The sequence below is a fragment of the Schistocerca nitens genome, chromosome 1 (genome assembly GCF_023898315.1).
Source record: "Schistocerca nitens isolate TAMUIC-IGC-003100 chromosome 1, iqSchNite1.1, whole genome shotgun sequence".
NCBI lineage: Eukaryota > Metazoa > Arthropoda > Insecta > Orthoptera > Acrididae > Schistocerca > Schistocerca nitens.
Window position 1 is genome coordinate 832,741,727 of NC_064614.1, and position 21,016 is coordinate 832,762,742.

The 21,016-nt window shown below is 44.2% G+C and overlaps 1 protein-coding gene across 1 annotated transcript in view; it reads left to right on the forward strand.

Moving 5' to 3' along the window:
- Positions 1–21,016, forward strand: part of LOC126262980 (serine protease easter-like) — a 384,563-nt gene that overhangs the window by 17,805 nt on the left and 345,742 nt on the right. The window contains exons 2-3 of the mRNA XM_049959933.1: positions 8,132–8,411; positions 20,454–20,551. Coding sequence (XP_049815890.1) covers positions 8,132–8,411; positions 20,454–20,551 — 378 coding nt within the window. The remainder of the gene's footprint in view (positions 1–8,131; positions 8,412–20,453; positions 20,552–21,016) is intronic.

The following is a 21,016-nucleotide window of genomic DNA, read 5'->3' on the forward strand; positions in this document are numbered from 1 at the left end:
ATCAATCATATTTCATTTCAGTGGAAAGCAGTATGAAACGATAGCTCACTTGCTCTTTTCACGCCCAGAGTCAGCTTGTGTCCAAGCTGTGTGCGCCATTTCATTCTGCAATTTAGCTGTACTTTGAGAGGCACTGGTATAGAAACTCGGGGCTTCCCTGACGGCTGTTTTATGAGCAGCGTTTTAAATTCTTTGTTCAACTCCGCTGAGACCTTTGTCGAAAAGCCAGGCTAGTTCTGCACTTGAGTCACCCTTATCACACGGTCGAAAAGTACAAGAGAGAGAAAATAGAATTATTGCGAAGGCTCTACTGGAGTACTGGAAATACTGTCCGACCGACCAGCGTAAGCATGACGACGCAGAAATTGTGCAAGCGTTGAATGAAAAGTAATGCCTCCTCCTTGGGTAATTGGGTTTAGATGGGAATATTTTAATAAATCAAACTCAGAAATAATCCTTAGAATGTGATCTTTAATTACCAGTATTCACTTTTCCACATAATCACCAGCCAATTGCCGGACGGTGTGGCCCAGCGGTTCTAGGCGCTTTAGTCTAAAACCGTGCGACCGCTACGGTCGCAGGTTCGAATCCTGCCTCGGGCATGGATGTGTGTGATGTCCTTAGGTTAGTTAGGTTTAAGTAGTTCTAAGTTCTAGGGGACTGATGACCGCAGATGTTAAGTCCCATAGTGCTCAGAGCCAACCAACCAGCCAATTGGATACATTTCTGTCAATGATGAACAAGTTTTCTGATGCCGTCACGGAAGAAGTCGACACTCTATTTCCGCAACCACATTCTCACATGGTCCCCATCAGAAGCATAATGATGTCCCTGCAGATCGTCTTTCATTATTGGGAACAGGTGGAAGTCAGACGGTGCTAAATCTGCAGTGTATGGAGGATGCCGTACGTTGGTGAGATGCAGTCTCTGAAGTTCTGCTGTGGTGGCACGTGAAGTGTGTGGTTTGGCATTGTCATGCTTTCGGACCCTTTTTAGTCGTCGTTTCAGAGTTCGCAGCGTTGTGATGTAGCGTTCTGAATTTATTGTTGTTCCACGATGAAGGAAATCAACATGGATAACACCATCTGTGTCCCAGAACACTGTAGCCACGACTTTTCCAGCTGAGGGCTGCGTCTTGAATTTCTTTTTCTGGGGCGATTCCTTAAGCCGATATTCAATAGACTTACTCGCCCATCGACGCACAGTACTCACATCAACACAAACGCCAATAACTGCTTTGATTCTCTCATGATTCTCCTTTGGGGTGACACTTTCTGCTGTCAAGAATTCAATGACTGCACGTTGCTTAAATCTCATTGACCGACCGTCTGCACAGGGTTCCATACTTTACACTGTAACAACACAACCGTTCAATGCTAAGGCTTCGCGCCAAGTGGAGCTGTAGAGAAGAGGCTACGGAACAAGCCAGTACCTGCCGCATACCAATGCTGCCGACTGTTGAATAGTTACGATAGTGGAGGCATTACTTATCGGTCAACCCTCGTACATAAGCACTGCTGTCATGTCATCGAAGCGTGCGTCCGTGAGTGCAAGCATGCGTGCGTTCGCTCTCTCTTCCTCCCTCCCTCCCTCCCATGCACGCTCACACAATTTAATGGTGCGGGCTGTTATTCAGGCGGTAAAGAGTGAGCCCATGCAGACAGATATAGAATCCATGGTTATTGGTTTCCTGTTCTTTGTTTGCGCACGTAGCAGTGACGTTCAGAGACCATGACGTAGACAGGAAGCTGAAGCATCTAGGGACAGACCTACATATACGCTACAGATGTGGAATAATGTAGTAGACAAAGGTTGCGAAACAGGAGCGCTTAACAGACAACAGCCAGTATACCTCCCTGCAAAATTCACAAGTATTCAGGAAAGAGTGCCCATGATTTCTACCACTGCCCATTCCAACCCATACTGACTTCGTATGAGAATAATCATGACACGACTGCGGAGAAGGAATTCCCGCATCCACTGGTGACATTGCTAAAGAAATGTAAATATTCCTTATGAAGTGGCAGAAAGGGATTGAAATGCCAAAAATTCCTACAGTACAACCTGGCGAGCAAGCAAGGGTAAATATGCAAATGATTTCCGAAGGTAACTTTGAAGTAGATAAAAATCTTGATTGAAGAACCATTGACAAGTCGGGGATGCGAGATCTAGCGAGTTAGTATTTACAGACAGAACAGGAAATGGTAAATCCTCTGCATTGTGCCATCTGTGTGATTACAGCATCTAAAATATTTTTGTTTAAAAGTAAGAAAGCCGTAATTAACTTTGAAATGTTTCGGAATTATGAGTAAACTTGTGCGAACATTGGGTATTCGAAGTTGCAGGTGATTTTTTGTTAGTTATAAGGACATAGTGGGTTGCGTTGTCAGGCGTCTGGGTGATAAAGCTGAAGGTCATGGACCTTAGGCGCGCGTTTTGCATGGAGCCGGTTCCTACAGTCGGCCACGCGATGAAAAACAACGCAGTACGGCCTACTTGAGCAAGCCAAGCACCGTTCTCGCGGATGCGTGCCTCCCGCAGCTGTGGCGGAAGACAGAGGACCACGTCACTCTATTCCGAGCACCGCATAACAGAAAATTAAAAGTAGTTCAGGAGGCGACAGTTGACGGAACTGACGAAACGGGTCAACTCATAGATAATTTGTCATGCTTTTAATTTTGGGCCGATTTTCAGCATATAACGCAGCAGTGACTATGCAGCAACTTTACCTCACACGAGAACAGTTTGATAAGCATGATGCTGGAACAAGCTATTGAAAAAGTGCAGACAGTTCTTCTCAGCATTATCTTCTTGAGAGATGTACACTTAGTCCTGTGATTTTCATAGATTTTTTCTTTTTTGTACCCTTGTGATATCATATTTCATCACCCTCAGTATAACAGGTATTTATAGAGGCGATCATTTCATCTTTTGACGAAAAGTTTTTGCCACCAAGACAACTGTAACGTAGGGAATACAGAAAGATGGCTTTGGATTAAATCGCGAGAATGAGGGTCTGCCACACCAGGTTAGATCCCTATTGACACATCTCACCACTGAAGAGCTGTGGACTTGAACGTTGTCCTGTTGAAGGAGTACGTTCCTGTATGCCAGTTTTGGTCTTTCTTCTATGACTTCCTGTTTCAAGTGAACAGAAAGAGTAGGAAAGGAAGTCCCAATTATGGTTCTTCTTATGTTTAAATAATGTATCAAGATTATAAAACTCCCTTTAACGTTGGTTTTCATGCCGCAGTGCAGTAGTAGGCGTAGTCTTATTGCACGTTGTAGGAGGTAACGACAGTTTAACGTGGACTGCGAACCACGGTGTAATTCAGCATTTTGCACAGGTTTGTATATCACCTACGAGAAATTAAAGAAGCGATAGGTGGTAGAAACCATCCAAGGACTCGCTAGAGATTGAACCTTGGAGCACTGAATTTTTAGTCTGAAACTCACCCACGTATTCATAGCACCGCACACAACCATTATGACAATAAATCTTCCCACTATATGGACTTTGCGCAGCAACAGCGATATATTTTCAGTAGGAAAAAGACAGTCTGCGTTTCAAAAATAGCATAGGCTATATTGACGCGTCTCGCCTTTCTAAGGTACCTTCAGAAATCCTGCAAGGAAAAATACATGAAAACTGATTATATATGTGAAGATGGTATCTGTTCTTCCGAAAGAACAGATACCATCTTCATATAGTTAAGGCTAACCGGCCATTGACCTTTTTCTGTGCGGATGCACACGCATTGCCCGAGCTCTTACGGGACTCGGTAAGATTGTCTGCCGCGAGTAGTGAGTGCAATGGGCAGGAGCACTACGAATGTAGTGTGTGAACATTAAGTTGGGAATGTGGGTCTCACGGGGAGCGTGCAAGAGATAAATACCTGCAGTCGCACTATCCTCTGTGCCCTCGGTGGCTCAGATGGATAGCCGGCACGATAGCTCAGCGTGTTCGGTCAGAGAGGTGGTTGGCCTCTGTAATTAATAAAAAAAAACTGGGTGAAAGGATAAACAACGAACTTGAACGGATGTCAAGTGACGTCCGCAACGACCAAACGCAACGATCAACAACGAACAAAATGAAAAAAATGGCCGCCACGGTAGCTCGGCGTGTTCGGTCAGAGGGTTAGCTGTCCTCTGCAATAAAAAAAAAACTGAGTGAATCGATCAACAAAGAACTTAAACGGATGTTTTACGACGTCCGCCCCGAGCAGATGCAACGAACAAAAGCGAACAAAATGAGATAAAAAAAAAGAAGATCGTTAGAGCGTCTGCCATGTAAGCAGGAGATTCAGGGTTCGAGTCCCGGTCGGAGCTCACATTTTCACCTGTCCCCGTTGATGTATATCAACGGCTGTCGGCAGCTTAGGGTCTTGATTTAACAATCATTTCATTCAGATTCGGTATATGGTCCTATGTAGCATAAGAAAGTTGTAAAAACCTTTTTACAATACTATAAAAGCATCAGATTGAATGGGGACATACGTATAGGAACTGCAGGTATCGCATTAGTCATAAAGTAGTCGAAATTTTGGTGCGCACCTAAAATGCGAAAGTAAAAGACATTGCCATAGACTAGCAACGAAGAGCGAAATTGCAAATTATTAGTGGGGCCGTGAGAGAGGCGCCGATTCTTGCCTTCGGCGAATGCACGAAGCTATGCTTAGATAGGACAACACTTCCAATCAACACAAGTACTCGAATACAAACTGCAGTAGTCGTTAATACATGGCCGCATTTCCGCACGCTGCGTGTAACCGGCAGGCAGGACGCCGCCGATGCAGCGGACGAAAGCTCTTCTAAGTGACGTTTACCTGTTTGACAGTACAGTAAATAACAATAAAAAAAGGACATGTAGTGACAGTCAAAGTCAATACAAATAAACAATGGATTTAAAATAGGTGATTACAATGGAACAGATGTACGAACAACGAAAGAAGAAATTAAGTAACTAAATTGTGGCGCCATCTGTTGGTGTCAAAAGTAAGGACAAGACGTCCGTAAGAAATACATGGACATAATAGTTTGTTTAGAAAACAGACAAGTTACTTACAAAATTCCGTAAGTCAAAAGTAAAATATAGGATATAGAAATAAACTGGCGTCTTTATGAGGAGAATTATGCCACTGCTCAATTATACTCTTCGAAAAACTATCATCATTCCCTCGTAAAATGTCTGATTCTTGGTAATCAGCTGGTCACTAAGACTAACATGTTTAGCTACGAGAGTGCTCCACATTCTCCAATTTCTCCAGCAAAGCCAGTTTTTTACTCTTGGGTGCGAGATGAAAAATTTGAACCTATTCTAGTACGGGCTCTGCGTGCCTGCCATCTTTTAAACTCTCGGTGAATTAAGAATTATTTTTAATCGTATCTTTTTTAGTGAGCATATGCTCCAAAAATCTTGTTCTGGAGATCCAGCCGGTCTGTACCATGTAAGACGTAAGACATTGAGTGCATCATAATTTATGAACGCTGGAATGAGAGAATTTGTCATTACATAGCTGCTCATTATGTATAAAGTAATAGTGGATTTTAGTATTTTACAAAACGTTTTACCATCTTCTTATGCTACATAGGGCCATATCCCTATGCAGGATTTCTGAAGATATCTCAAAAAGGCAAAAGACGTCAATAAATCCTATGCTATTTTTGCAGCCTAGAATGTTTCTGCCTACTGAAAACATTGTGATAATCCCAAAATGCAGTGGTTATCGCCTTACCAGCATCGCCTTACCGCCTTACCAGTCTTCATCGGAGTACTCTCATCGACCTCCGTCTCTTTCGAGTTTCAATTGGACTTGCTATTGACAGCAAACTTCAGTAGCACTCCTGCAGTTACCCATTACAGAAATAACTTGCACTGCAAGCTGTCACTTTGCTGCGACCTTTATTCTTAGCAATATTTTTGATCCTGTATAATCCAGCCTTGCAAAGCCGCCCTGCATAACATATATGATATGTACTATACTTTCTTGTCGTGGTAGGTCACATATTCCTATTATATGTGACAGTTACTCTGCCACACATATCCATATATTTTTGTGTGTTGTACAACTTGGTTCACATCTATATATGCATAGTCCTCCAGAGCATAGTATCATTTGCCCCGACCTATGGCACCTGAAAGACGACTGTATACTTATCATACCTAGACTGCGGTTCTTTTTAGCCTCACCAGACTCAATACATAATATTTGCATTCTATACTATTAAACTTAACCTGCGGTTCTTTTCAGTCTCATCAGGCTCACTACATAATATTTGCATTCTATACTATTAAACACAGTTGCTGTGAATAATTATACCTCAGGGCTTTAATAATCTACAAGGGAAGGTTTATGCATACATAGTAGTTTCATGTTATATACTGAACCTATGCACTGCAAGTTCTATTTCGTCATTGTCCAGAGTACGTTTCATATCTCTTAGCCCCCCTCCTCCATATGCAATGCTTTATTATATCTAATACAGGGCTGTGTGTGGGTTTTGGTGGGCACTGCTGTTTGGGGCCAGCCTCACCACAATAAATGAGACTGATGTGCTCAAGAGAGTGTAAATACGTCAGAATTTTCCATAAAAATCCTGAGCATGGATTTTTCAGTAAAAATTATTAAACCATGACAATTTATTACGGAATTACTGTTGTTTAGTATTAAATAACTGCAGTTTTAACCATTCCCTACTCTGTGTTTTCTAAGTAGCGTAATAGTTGATTCTGTAGTATGAGTTAGACTTGGAAATATTTGGATTTTAGATTTTTTTAACCTTCTTGGGCAATTTATTGTAAAATTTTATTCAGATGTAGAACATTTTTTGTTTTTTTCTTATTTTTGTTTAATTTTGATGAATGTAAAAACTCTCGTGTTAACACACCATCTCCAGGATGTAGGAGGAATGCTGGCCCTGGATTGAGAATGTCGGGCACATTAAAGATGAAAGCTGGTGTTTCAGCCAGCCTGGATGTGGTTTTTAAGCAGTTTCCCACATTCAACCAGCTGAATACGGGATTGGTATATATGTTCCACCTCAGATATAGTAATCGCAAACATTTACAACACGTCTGCACACTTTTTCTTGAGAAAAAATTAGCTGCAGATAGATGGGGTACACAAATTGTGACCTGTGGGTAGAGAGGGGAGGGGGGGGGGGGAGGACAGAAGGGGTGGCAACAGCCACTGACATTGCCATATTAAAAAGTTAACATGCCAACCTTGTGACAATACGGGATAAAGACCAGAAAATAACAATAAAATGTACATTCCCTGTGGTATCACAGATTGATACTGCACCCACCAGCGTGTCACAGTTGGCAACGGGAACACACGTTTCCGACAGACACCTATAGCAGTCACGCAGAGAACCAGCGGATCCAATGATGCACGCCCAGTGTGCCACACCTTCAGCGGCTGTGACTACCAGCAGCCTCTGCCGCCGCGATATAAGATGGCCGGTGGCAGCTAAATGCCGCAATCTTCTAAAGGCTTGTCTTAGTCATTCTTCGACAATCCGCTCGTGCATTAGTAGTGGAAGCCTCACATTGCATGGTGTTTGTAGTTCGCTTCTCGTAACAGCTGGACTTTGTTGCTGTTTGCTCTTTTGTAAAGTTTCTTCGCAGTGCTTGGAGTACACTACAAGGTAAGTAAAACTTTTGTCCGACTCGCTAATGATCTGCTCCTGTCCTTCTTCCCTACGTCGGCAGCTGCTGCTCCGCGCAGTAGCCCACCTCTCCTTATTATTGTGTACGAAGTAGGACGCAACACTCTCCGTAAAAGTAAGCTCAGTAAGGCTCTTGCTCCATGATCATTGACGCTGCTGTTTGGGAAAACTACTGATGTTCCGTCATGTGCAAAATAAATGGGTTGGTGTACTCATACGGTGGTGCAGCTATAAATGACAGCTGTTTAAACAGATCTTTACAGCGAGTTGAGTTACTATTTTTTAATTATAATGACACTTTTCTGTAGGATGAGGACTGTGTCCGTTTTGTGTACGACAGCCACTCCCCAGGAAAGTGTTCCGTAATTATAGATGCAGTGCATACAGGAGTGGTAGGTACTGTTTACTCTTAAGACTTCCAGATTGGCACACCGTGCTACAGCGAGGCCTTTGTCCTCAGTGCGGTGCGAGACGCCTTGCGTGAAGGTGGCGGAGTGCGGCTGGCTGGCCGCGCTGCTACGTCAGGAGCCGCGGCCTGCCGGCGTCGAAGAGGCGATGCGCCGCCGCGTCTGTGGTTGGCAGGGCCGCTTCGTGCTCGTCTGCTGCGGCTCGCCGCCGAACCAGCCACAACCACAACCACAAGCACCGCCGGAGCCGCAACCACTGCCGGAGCCGCAGCCGCAGGATCCCGCCTGGCCACAGAACCCGCTGCAGCACCCCAACATACGGCTCCTGCCCATGTGAGTGGCGCCGTTTCTTGCTTTCTGCTCTTTCAATCTTTCGTTCTGGCCAGTTACAACTGGCTACAAGGTGAATCCCAACTCCGTCGATAAAATTTCGGACGTTGTGTATCCATATTTTCCGTGTATTTTGGTGTACCAGTGGTTTCTGATGGCTCGTTACAGACAAATAAATACTGATTTAATCCGAATGCTTCTCGTTGACAGGTGTATAGCATACACACTACTGGCCATTACAATTGCTACACCACGAAGATGACATGCTACAGACGCCAAACTTAACCGACAGGAAGAAGATGCTTTGATATGCAAATGATGAGCTTTTCGGAGCATTCACACAAGGTTGGCGCCGGTGGCGACACCTACAACGTGCTGACATGAGGAAAGTTTCCAACCGATTTCTCATACACAAACAGCAGTTGACCGGCGTTTCCCGGTGAAACGTTGTTGTCGTGCCTCGTGTAAGGAGGAGAAATACGTACCATCACGGATTGTAGCCTATCGCGATTGCGGTTTATCGTATCGCGACATTGCTGCTCGGGTTGGTCGAGATCCAATAACTATTAGCACGATATGGAATCGGTGGGTTCAGGAGGGTAATACGGAACGCCGTGCTGGATCCCAACGGCCTCGTATCATTAGTAGTCGAGAACACAGGCATCTTATCCGCATGGCTGTAACGGATCGTGCAGTCACGTCACGATCCGTGAGTCAACTGATAGGGACGTTTGTAAGACAACAACCATCTGCACGAGCAGTTCGACGACGTTTGCAACAGCATGGATTATCAGCTCGGAGACCATGGCTGCGGTTACCCTTGACGCTGCATCGCAGACAGGAGCGCCTGCGATGGTGCACTCAACGACTAACCTGGGTGCAAGAATGGCAAAACGTCGTTTTTTCGGATGAATCCAGGTGCTGTTTACAGCATCCGTGTTTGGCGACATCGCGGTGAACGCACATTGGAAGCGTGTATTCGTCATCGCCATACTGGCGTATCACCCGGCGTGATGGTATGGGGTGCTATTGGTTACACGTCTCGGTCACCTCTTGTTCGCATTGACGGCACTTTGAACAGTGGACATTACATTTCAGATGTGTTACGACCCGTGGCTCTACGCTTCATTCGATCCCTGCGAAACTCTACATTTCAGCAGGATAATGCACGACCGCATGTTGCAGGTTTGTACGGACCTTTCTGGATAGACAAAATGTTCTACTGGTGCTCTGGCCAGCACATTCTCCAGATCTCTCACCAATTGAAAACTTCTGGCCAATGGTGGCTGAGCAACTGGCTCGTCGCAATACGCCAGTCACTACTCTTGATGAACTGTGGTATCGTTTTGAAGCTGCATGGGCAGCCATCCAAGCTCTGTTTGCCTCAATGACCAGGCGTATCAAGGCCGTTATTACGGCAAGAGGTGGTTGTTCTGGGTACTGATTTCTCAGGATCTATGCACCCAAATTGCGTGAAAATGTAATCACATGTCAGTTCTAGTATAATATAATTGTCCAATGAATACCCGTTTATCATCTGCATTTCTTCTTGGTGTAGCAATTTTAATGGCCAGTAGTGTCGATTTAGTACCCAGTAGTGACACGTGAAAAATGTTTGGTGGATCGGGTCTCGAACCCAAGTTTCCTGCTTATCCCAAGTGGTTGCCATAACTTCTTCTGCTATCCGTGCACCCTCCGCGACTTTCACATGTCACAGTGACTACATCTTTATATTGTAGATCCAGCATAAATCAGGTAGCAAATCTATACCTAGTGCTATTTTGTCGAAAACTGACATTTTGTGACAGTGACTGTGTACAAAACACAGGTTGGTTCTTGAAGACACGGTAACAGCAACTGACCACCTTTTATAACGTTGTTTATGTACATAAACAGCGCCGTGACAGGTTTCAAATTAACAGCTTCATCATAAGAGGGCTTCTTCACGTTAAGATACATTTTTGTTGTAGTTTACATTACTTTCCACTTTGTTACGTCCACTGGCGTAATATTTATTTGTGGATATCTGTCTCTCATCATTTACTTTGCTTCGATTGTACACCATAATATTTACATTATTTCATGGCAATTACACTTTGTAACAACCTGGCTGCTTTATTTGTGTATCTTAACTGTAATAATTTCTCATTTAAGATAAACTGTAAGCAATGGAACTTTTGCACTTTGTAAATTTGTACTGCCACTTCGCAGCACATATAGAAATATCTCTGAGAGACATATTCTTTGACACTGATAGGGGTGTGTGTGAGTGGTACTTTACATTATGTGAATACATATATATCAAAGAAGTGCTTATACACACTGAGGTGAAAAAAGTCTCGGGATAGTGATATTCACATCTACAGATGACAGTAGTATCGCGTACACTAGGTATGGAAGGGCAGTGCACTGGCAGGACTGTCATTTGTACTGAGGTGATTCACGTGAGGTTTCCGCCATGATTCCGGCCGCACGACGGAAATTACAGATTTTGAACGCGGAATAGTAGTTGGAACCAGACACTTGGGACGTAATGTTTCGGAAATCATAAGCGAATTTAATATTCCGCGATTCACAGAGTCAAAAATGTGCGGAGAACACCAGATTTCCAGCATTACCTCTCAACAAGAACAACGCATTGGCTCATGGCCTTCACTTAACGACCGGAAGGAGAGGCGTTTGCGTAGAGGTGTGTCCTAACAGACAAGCAACACTGCGTAAAATAACCACAGGAATCAATTTGGAACGTACGACGAACGTATCCGTTAGGACAGTGCGCCGAAATCTGGCGTTACTGGGCTATGGCAGCAGACGACCGACGCGAGTGCCTGCTCTAACAGCACGACATCGCCTGCACCGCCTCTCCTGGGCTTGTGACCATATCCGTTGGTCCCTAGACTACTGGAAAACCGTGGTCTTGTCTGATGAGTTCCTATTTCGGTTGGTAAGAGTTGATGGTAGGGTTCGAGAGTGGCTTAGACCCCATGATGCCATGGACCTAAGTTCTCAACAAGGCACTATGCCAGTTGGTGGTGGCTCCATAATGGTGCAGGTTGTGTTCGCATGGAATGGACTGGGTCCTCTGGATGTTCGGCTACGTGGAGACCAGTTGCAGCGGTTCATGAAGTTATTTTCGCAAGGAACGATGGAATTTTTATGAATAACAGTGCGCCATGTGATTCGGGTAGAAATGTTCTCGGTTGGTTGAGGAGCATTCTGGAATTCGAGCAAATCGTTTGGCCACCCAGATCGCCCACCACGAATCCCATCGAACATTTATGGAACATAATCGAGACGTCAATTCGTGCACAAAACCCTGCACCTTCAACACTTTCGCTGTTATGGACGGCTACAGAGGCAGCATGGTTCAGTATTTCTGCCAACGGCTTGTTGAGTCCACTCGCGCCGTTTTCCTGCATTACGCCGGGCCAATGGAGGTCCTACAAAATATTAGGGCGTATCCCATGAGTCTTGTCACCTCAGTGTGTGTCACTATTCGGTAGTGAATCTATATCTAATACAGCTGATGCCAAAGAGTTCTATCGGCGAATAAATTTCGAAGTATTTCGTACAGCCGTGGATCGTCAACAGCGTCTCTTTAAGACATGCATGTAAGTAGTGGTTTACTCGTTATGTTACTCACCCTTCAGGATAGCTGTGCGTGTTGAAGAGCCGTTTCCCATATGGGGAGCTGCGCCAGCCCTGGCTCGACTCCTCCTGGCAGATTAAGGATGAGGGTTGATGTGTAGGACAGCCTGGATGTGGTTTATAGGCAGCCTCCCATATCCAACTAGTCATGCCTCAGTTGCACTGTTCGAAAACATTTTGAAAGCTGTGACACTCCTCCTCATGAATAACAGTACACGTAGGCAGCCTGGGTACGTACATTCCTTCCCGGGGCAAGTGGGGGGGGGGGGGGGGGGTCGATAACGTTGTGGCGACTGGAGGGGCATCCCACTAATGCACAGTTGTTGTTGTTATCTTCCATCCAGACACTCGTCTGGAGCAGCTGCCCATGCTATGTGCCAGCGACTTCATCTCCGAATCACATTTTTTCAGTCACCAGTCTTTTGACTGGTTTCATGCGGCCCGCCACTAATTCCTCTCCTGTGTCAACCATTTCGTCGCAGAGTAGCAGTTGCACCCTATATCCTCAATTATTTGCTGGATCTATTCCAATTTCTGTCTTACAATTCCTCTCCAGATTCTGCCCTCTACAGCTTCCTCTAGTACCATGGAAATCATCTCCTGATATCTTAAGAGACGTCCTATCATCGTGCCCCTGCTTTCCATATGTTCTTTTCGTCGCCCATTCTGCGGAGAACCTCCTCATTCCTTACCTTATAAGTAAACCTAATTTCCAACATTCTTCTGCAGCACCACATCTCAAATTCTTCGATTCTCTTGTGTTCCAGTTTTCCCACAGTCCAGGTTTCCTCACCATGCAGTGCTGTGCTTCAAACGTACATTGTCAGATTAAGGCCAATGTTTGATACCAGTGGACCTCTCTTCTCCAGGAATGCCCTTTTTACCAGTGCTGCTCTGCTGTTTATATCCTCTGTGTGTGTTGGGTTATTTTGCTGCCTGGAAAGCACACTTTCTTAATCACATCTGCTTCTTTATCTCTGACTCAGATAAGTTTCTCACTCTTCTCATTTCTTCTACCTCTCATTAGTTCTACACAGATACTCCGCAAGGGACTGTACGGTGCGTGGCGGAGGGTACCATGTACCATTACTAGTCATTTCCATTCCCGTCCCACTCGCAAACAGAGCGAGGGAAAAAATGATTGTCTGTATGCCTCCGTATGAGCTCTAATGTCTTGTGTCTTACCTTCGTGGTCCTTACGCGCAATGTGTATTGACGGCACTAGAATCGTTCGGCAGTCAGCTTCCAGTACTGGTTCTCTAAATTTTCTCAGTAGTGTTTCTCGAAAAGAGCGTCGCCTTCCCTCCAGGGATTCCCATTTGAGTTCCTGAAGTAACTCCGTGACACTTACGTGTTGTTAGAACCTACTGGTAACAAATCTAGCAGCCTGCCTCTAAATTGCTTCGATGTCTTCCTTCAATTCAACCTGGTACGGATCTCAAACACTCGAGCAGTATTCAAGATAACGTCGCACCAACGTCCTATAAGCGATCTCCTTTCTAAAATTCTCCCAATAAACCGAAGTCGAAGCCTTCCCTACCACGGTTCTCACATGCTCGTTCCACCTTATATCGCTGTGTAATGTTCCGCCCAGATGTTTAAACGACATGACTGTGTCAAGCAGGACACTAGTTATACTGTATCCGAACATTACAGGTTTGATCTTCCACATTTAGGACTAGCTGCCACTCATCATTCCGACTAGAATGTTGTCTAAGTCGTCGTATATCTTCCTATAGTCACTCAACTAAATCATCAGCATCAGTTTGCTGCTCATCATGTCCGCCAAATCATTTATGTATATAGAGAACAACAGCCGTCCTATCACACTTCCCTGGGTCACTCCTGACGATACTCTTTTCTCTGACGAACACACGCCCTCGAGGACAACATATCGGTTTCTATCACTTAAGAACTCTTACAGCCACTCACATATCTGCGAACTTATTCCATATGCTCGTACCTCCGTTAACAGCCTGCAATGGAGCACCGTGTCAAATGTTTTCCGTAAATCTAGCAATATGGAATATGCATGTTGCCCATCATCCGTAGTTCGCAGTATATCTTGTGAGAAAAGGGCAAGCTGAGTTTTGCACGAGCGATACTTTGTAAAACTGTTTTTATTCGTGGAGAAAAGGATCTCGGACTAGGGAAAATCTTTTATAGTAAAATTGAGAATATTTTGAAGGATTTTGCAGCGAACAGAAGTTAGGGATATTGGTCCGTAAGTTTGCGGGTCCATTCTTTTACCCTTCTTATATACTGGAGTCACCGGCGCTTTTTACAGTCGCTTGGTACTTTGTACTGGGCAAGAGGTTCACGATAACTGCATGCTAGATAAGGCGCCATTGCCGTAGCGTACTCTTAGTAAATCGAACTGGGGTTTCATCTGGACCTGTTGATTTATTTGCTTTCAAATCGTTCAGTTGTTTCTCTACGTCAGGGATGCTTATTTACTATGTAGTCCATATTTGTGTCTGTCCGATGATTAAATGATGGTATGTTTGGACGATTCTCCTGTGTGAACGATTTCTTGAATGTGAAATTTAAAACTTCGGCTTTCGTTTAGCTGTCTTCAACTGCCACACCAGACTGATCAACAAGAGACTGAATGGAAGCCTTAAAACCGCTTAGCGATTTTACGTAAGAACAGACTTTTCGCTGGTTCTCTGCCAGGTCTTTCGCTAAGGTGTGACGGTGGTGGATGTTGAATGCTTCTCTCATAGATCTTCTCACATTCTTTTCACATTCTCAAGTAACCTCCGCTTGTATTCATTTGTGCGTTCCCTTTTGAACAGAGAGTACAACAGCCTCTGCTTCCTTAGAGACCTACGATTGCGTTATTAAAACACGATGAATCTTTTCCACCATTTATCCACATCCTAAGCACATAACTCTCCAGACCACGATTTACAACGTACTTAAATTTACAGTGAAATGAACACCCTTAGCTGCTTACAGGCGATGACATACGTCACCGGGAACAGATGAAAGTGTGTGCCCCGACCGGGACTCGAACCCGGGATCTCCTGCTTACATGGCAGACGCTCTATCCATCTGAGCCAACGAGGACACAAAGGATAGCGCGACTGCAGGGATTTATCTCTGGCACGCCTCCCGCGAAACCCATATTCTCAACGTATTGTCCCGCACTACATTCATAGTGCCCCCGCCCATTGTACTCATTACTCGCGGCGTGTTGCCGATTCCCGTAATAGTTCGGGCACTGTTTGTGCATTCGCACAGAATAAGAAGATGGTCAGTGGCCGTTGAGCCTTAGCTATATATATATATACTAAGATGGTGTCTGTTCTTTCGGACAGATACCATCTTAGTATATATGTACTTAAATTTTTCCCAAATTCCTCTACATCCACTTCACTTTAAACTAAGTGACGTCAGTTCACTGTCTAAGTGAGATGTTAATAACGGCATATCTGCTCTATCTAGCAGAAACGTTCTTCTAGCCTTCTTGATTGATTTATTAACTTTCGTAATCATAGTTGCTACAATTATATCATGATCGCTTATCCCCATTTCTATAATGGCAGTGTCGATAAGGTCTAAGATATTTCCACTGTGTGTGGCCGTCCGAGCTGCTCAAGACATTTTTCAGAAAACGTGCTCAAAAGTATTTCATGTAACTGTCCTTATCCGCCTCCCCCCAAATCCATTGACATCCCAGTCTATACTCGGTAGGTTACAGTCGCATCCAAATACACATATCAAAAAAAGTTTAGCTTCACCCCGGTTCCCAGAACTCCTGAAGATACATGTTGACTGTGGATACTGTATCACAGACACTGTCGCTTTGACTGTTCAGAGACGTCACTAAATCCGCCCAAAGATGTAAACAACCATGCATGAGCAGCGCCTATTAGACGGAGGGGGTCCGAGAGCTGATCAGTTCCAATCATTCCACCAGGAAGGAGGTAAACAGCTTGTGTTGTCTGTAATTCAACCATGCCTACGTGGTCAGTACCACGGTTTGATCGCGTCCGCATTGTTACTTTTTGCCACGAAGGGCACTCAACAAGGGAAGTAACCAGGCGTCTCGGAGTGAACCAAAGCGATGTTTTTCGGACATTGAGGAGATACAAAGAGACAGGAACTGTCGAGGATATGCCTCGCTCAGGCCGCCCAAGGGCTATTACAACAGGGGATGACCGCTACCTACGGATTATGGCTCGGAGGAACCCTGACAGCAACGCCACCATGTTGAATAAAGCTTTTCGTGCAGCCACAGTACGTCGTGTTACGACTCAAACTGTGCGCAATGGGCTGCATGATGTGCAACTTCATTTCCGACGTCCATGGCGAGGTCTATCTTTGCAACCACGACACCATGGAGCGCGGTACAGATGGCCGCAACAACATGCCGAATGGACCGCTCAGGATTGGCATCACGTTCTCTTCACAGATGACTGGCGCATATGCCTTCAACCAGACAATCGTCGGAGACGTGTTTGGGGGCAGGCCTGTCAGTCAGGCTGAACGCCTTAGACACACTGTCCAGAGAGTGCAGCAAGGTGGAGGTTCCCTGATGTTTGGGGGTGGCATAATGTGGGGCCAACGTACGCCGCTGGTGGTCATGGAAGGCGCCGTAACGGCTGTACGATACGTGAATGCCATCCTCCAATCAGTAGCGCAACCGTATCGTCAGCATATTGGCGAGGCATTCGTCTTCTTGGACGACAATTATCGCCGCCATCCTGCACATCTTGTGGATGACTTCCTTCATGATAACGGCATCGCTCGACTAGAGTGGCCAGCATGTTCTCCAGACATGAACCCTATGGAAGATGCCTGGGATAGATTGAAAAGGGCTGTTTATGGACGACGTGGCCCACCAACCACTGAGGGATCTACGCCGAATCGCCGTTGAGGAATGGGACAATCTGGGCCAACAGTGCCTTGATGAACTTGTGGATAGTATACCACGACCAATACAGGCATGCATCACTGCAAGAAGACGTGCTTCTGGTTATTAGAGTTACCAGTGTGTACAGCAATCTGGACCACCACCTTTGAAGGTCTCGCTGTATGGTGGTACAACATGCAATGTGTGGTTTTCATGAGTAATAAAAAGGGCGGAAATAATGTTTATGTTGATCTCTATTACAATTTTCTGTACATGTTCCGGAACTCTCGGAACAGAAGTGATGCAAAACTATTTTTGATGTGTGCAGTATTGCGTGATCGAGGTATTATCGCGCTATTGATCGGGGAGTTCCTTTGAATGATTCTAGAACTGTCACAGGAGAATCATGTGGCCGGTAAAACCATCCAACAATTAACTTGGTTTCACCTGCACCTGTTATGCGCGACCAGATTAATTCACTGTCACATTCTACTTCGATCTCAACAGAGACAATATTTTTGTCAACTGAATTGAACATTCCCCCCCCCCCCCATGGCATCTAAACTGTCTTTCCGATATACGTTCCACATCTCGCTGAATATCTTCCGTCTCACTGCTTTACTTTTTCCATATACGGTTCTCATTAGCCTCTTCATTTCATTCAACGCATCCTGTAATTATTCCTCACTTTCACTGAGAATAGCAATGTTATCAGCTAATCTTATTATCGATATCGTTTTACATTGAATAGTAATCGCCCTCTTGAACCTTTCTTTTATTTCCGTCATTACTTCTTTGGCGTATAGACTGAACAGCAGAGGTCAAAGCTTAGACCCTTTCTAATCAAAGCACCTCGCTTTTGGTATTCTAGTGTTATTGTTCCCTGCTGTTCTTGTGTATATTGTATATTACCATCTTTCTCTATGGCTTACCCCTTTTTTTCTCAGGATTTCGAACGTCTTGCACCATTTTACATTATCGAACGCTTTTTCCAGGTCGACAAAGCCTATGACCGTGTCTTTATTTTTCTTTAGTCTTGGTTCCATTATCAACCGCAGCGCCAGAATTGCCTCTGCGGTGCGTCCACCTTTCTGAAAGCCAAACTCATTGTGATCTTACAGGTCCTCAATTTTCTTTTCCATTCTGCTGTATGTTGTTCTTGTCAGCAACTTGCATGCATGAGTGGTTGATTATACCATAAATCTTGCACTTGTCGCCTCTTGCTATCTTCAGAATTGTGTGGATGATGATTTTCCGAATGTCTAATGGTTTGTCACGAGTCTTATACATTCTATACACTACCGTCATTGGTGGTTTTGTTGCTGCTTCCTCTAGTGATTTTGGAGTTCCGATGAAATGTTATCTATCCCACTGCCTTATTTAATATTAAGTCATTCAAAACTCTTTTAAACTCTGATTCTAATACTAGATCCTCTATCACTTCACTGTCTACTCTTGTTTCTTCTCTTATCACGTTATTATACATGTCCTCTCACTATCAGAGATCTTCAGTGTCCTCTTTCCACCTATCCGCTGTCTCCTCTGCATTTAACAGAAGATTTCCCATTGTACTCTTAATGTAACAGCGTTTGCTTTCACCGAAGGTTTCTTTGACTTTTCTGTTTGCTAAGTTTGTTCTTCCACCAATCATTTATTTTTAGACTTCTTCACCTTTTTCATGCAGCGATTTTGCCTTAGTTTCCCAGCACTTTCTACTTACTTCATTGCTAAGTGACTTGTATTTCTGTATTCCTGAATTTCCCAGAACATTTTTGTTCTTCTTTCTTTCGTCGATCAGTTGATGCATTTTATCTGTTACTCAACGTTTCTTCGCAGTTTCCTTCCTTGTACCTGCCTTCTCCTTTCCAAGTTCAGTGACTGTCATTTTTAGAGATGTCCATCCCTCATCAACGGAATGGTCTACTGAGCTATTCGTTATCGCAGTATCTGTGAGCTCAGTGAACTTCAAATGTATCTCTTCTTTCCTTGGTACTTTCGTATTCTACGTCTTTGTGCATTGTTTCTTCTTGACCAGTCTCTTAAACTTCAGCCTAATCTTCAGCACTACTAAATTGAGAACTGAGTCTATGCCTGCTCTTGGGTACGCCTTACAATCCAATATCTGCCGGATAATGACGTAATCTAAGTGGAACCTTCCCGTATCTCCGGTACTTTTCCAAGTATACCTCTTCCTCTTGTGATGAACAGAGTATTCGCTATTAGTAACTGAAATTTATTGCAAAACTCAATTAGTCTTTCTCCTCTCTCATTTCTACAACTACTGGTAAGTCGATAACCACTGCAACCTAAATCCTTTTGAACACTCTCACTGTACTCGTTTTTTACTCCCTCCCTACAAGTTGTACCCCCCAACACAATACTAAATTTGTGATTCCTTGGTGTCTCAGAATGCGTCCTGTCAGCCGATCCCGCATTTCAGTCAAACTATATCACAAACTCCTTTTCTCCTCAGTTTCATTCAATACCTCTTCATTAGTTACGTGGGTTATCCATCCAATCTTCAGCATTCTTACTTAGCGCGATCTTTAAAAAGCATCTGTTTTCTTCTTGAGTTCCTGTCGTGCATGTTTCATTTCCGTACAAGGTTGCACTCAAGGCAAATGCCTTCAGAACAGACTTCCTAACACTTAAATTCATATTCGATGAAGACAAATTACTCTGCTTCAGAAACGCTTTTCTTACAATTGCCATTGTACATTTCATACAGGCCACTTTCTATTTAGGACATCATAAGTTATTTTGGTATCTGAATAGCAAAATTCATCTACTATTTTTAGTGTTGCATTTCATAATTTAAGTCCTTCAGCGTCGGCTGATAAAATTAGACTACGCTTCGTTACCCTTGTTTTCTTTTTATTAAATTTCATCGTATATCTTCCTTTCAAGACATTATCCATTCCGTTCAACAGCACTTCCATGTCCTTTGCTGTTCCTAACGAAATTAAACATTAATGACACAGGTGATCCATTCGATAGATACAAAAGTTCTGGAAGTTAAAATCTTCTGAATTGTTAGGCCGCGTCATAGTTCTTCAAATTATCGATGTTTCGACCCCTCTGCTGGGAATTTCTATAGGATCTTGTGGTGTCCACTGAAGATGGAACATCCTCATAGGTAAAATATTCTACAGGTAATGAGTACTCGGTCTGCGTGGACACCAAAAGGTCCTGAAGAAAATCCCAGCAGAGGCGTCGAAACGTCGATCCTTCGAAGAAATATGAAACGGCGTAACAACCCAGTAGATTCTAACTTAAATAACAGCGACCACGAAAACCTGCATACACAAATATTTCTGTTTGTTTAGTTCTTTTTTATCTTAAGAGTTTTGAAAGCTATTTAAGAATCCGTCCAATGTCATTTGTACTTACCTGTTAGTTTTTAAATTCGTGGAGGTACGTAACATGACTATGGTATTCAAAACTGGAAGACTGTGTGTGCCGCTAGAGGCCTCGTTCCTTGCCTCTCACGGGAAAGCTCATTTCTGTTCCTTGGACGGCGCGCTTGTGTGTTGCAGGGACACGTGCGGACAGGACGACTCAGACCGCATCACCCGCGGCAACGTGACTGCCGTCAACCAGTACCCCTGGATGGCGCTGCTTGGCTACTCGAACGGTAAGTTCCACACCCCACCGTTATTCGCCTCATATACAGCGTGCGGTGCTCGAATCCGGACAAATTTCAATTTGAATTTTCCATCATATCATAGTTCCGCCGGAGGTCGCCATTGGCGTTCTTGAAAGCCATAGCTAACAGTCAGAAGCTCAAAATGGCCGAGATGTTACGGGCAAGTGCGGAGTACAACCGAAGAGCTGCGATTATCGAAAGTCTTCGCGCTGGGCGTTCGCCTCCTGTAATGGCTCGATTCTTCGGGTATCCAAGATCAACTGTTTACGATATTGTGACCAAATATAATGCTTCGGAGAAGTCTGGGATTCACATCCTAGCTGTTGTGTCCAGTGAGGGTGATATCATGCCGCCACATATCTTTGAAAAGGGGCAAAGTGTCACAAAAGAAGTTTATCTGCAAGTTTTGGCGAATGTCGTGAAACCGTGGATGGTAACTGTGGCATATGTCTT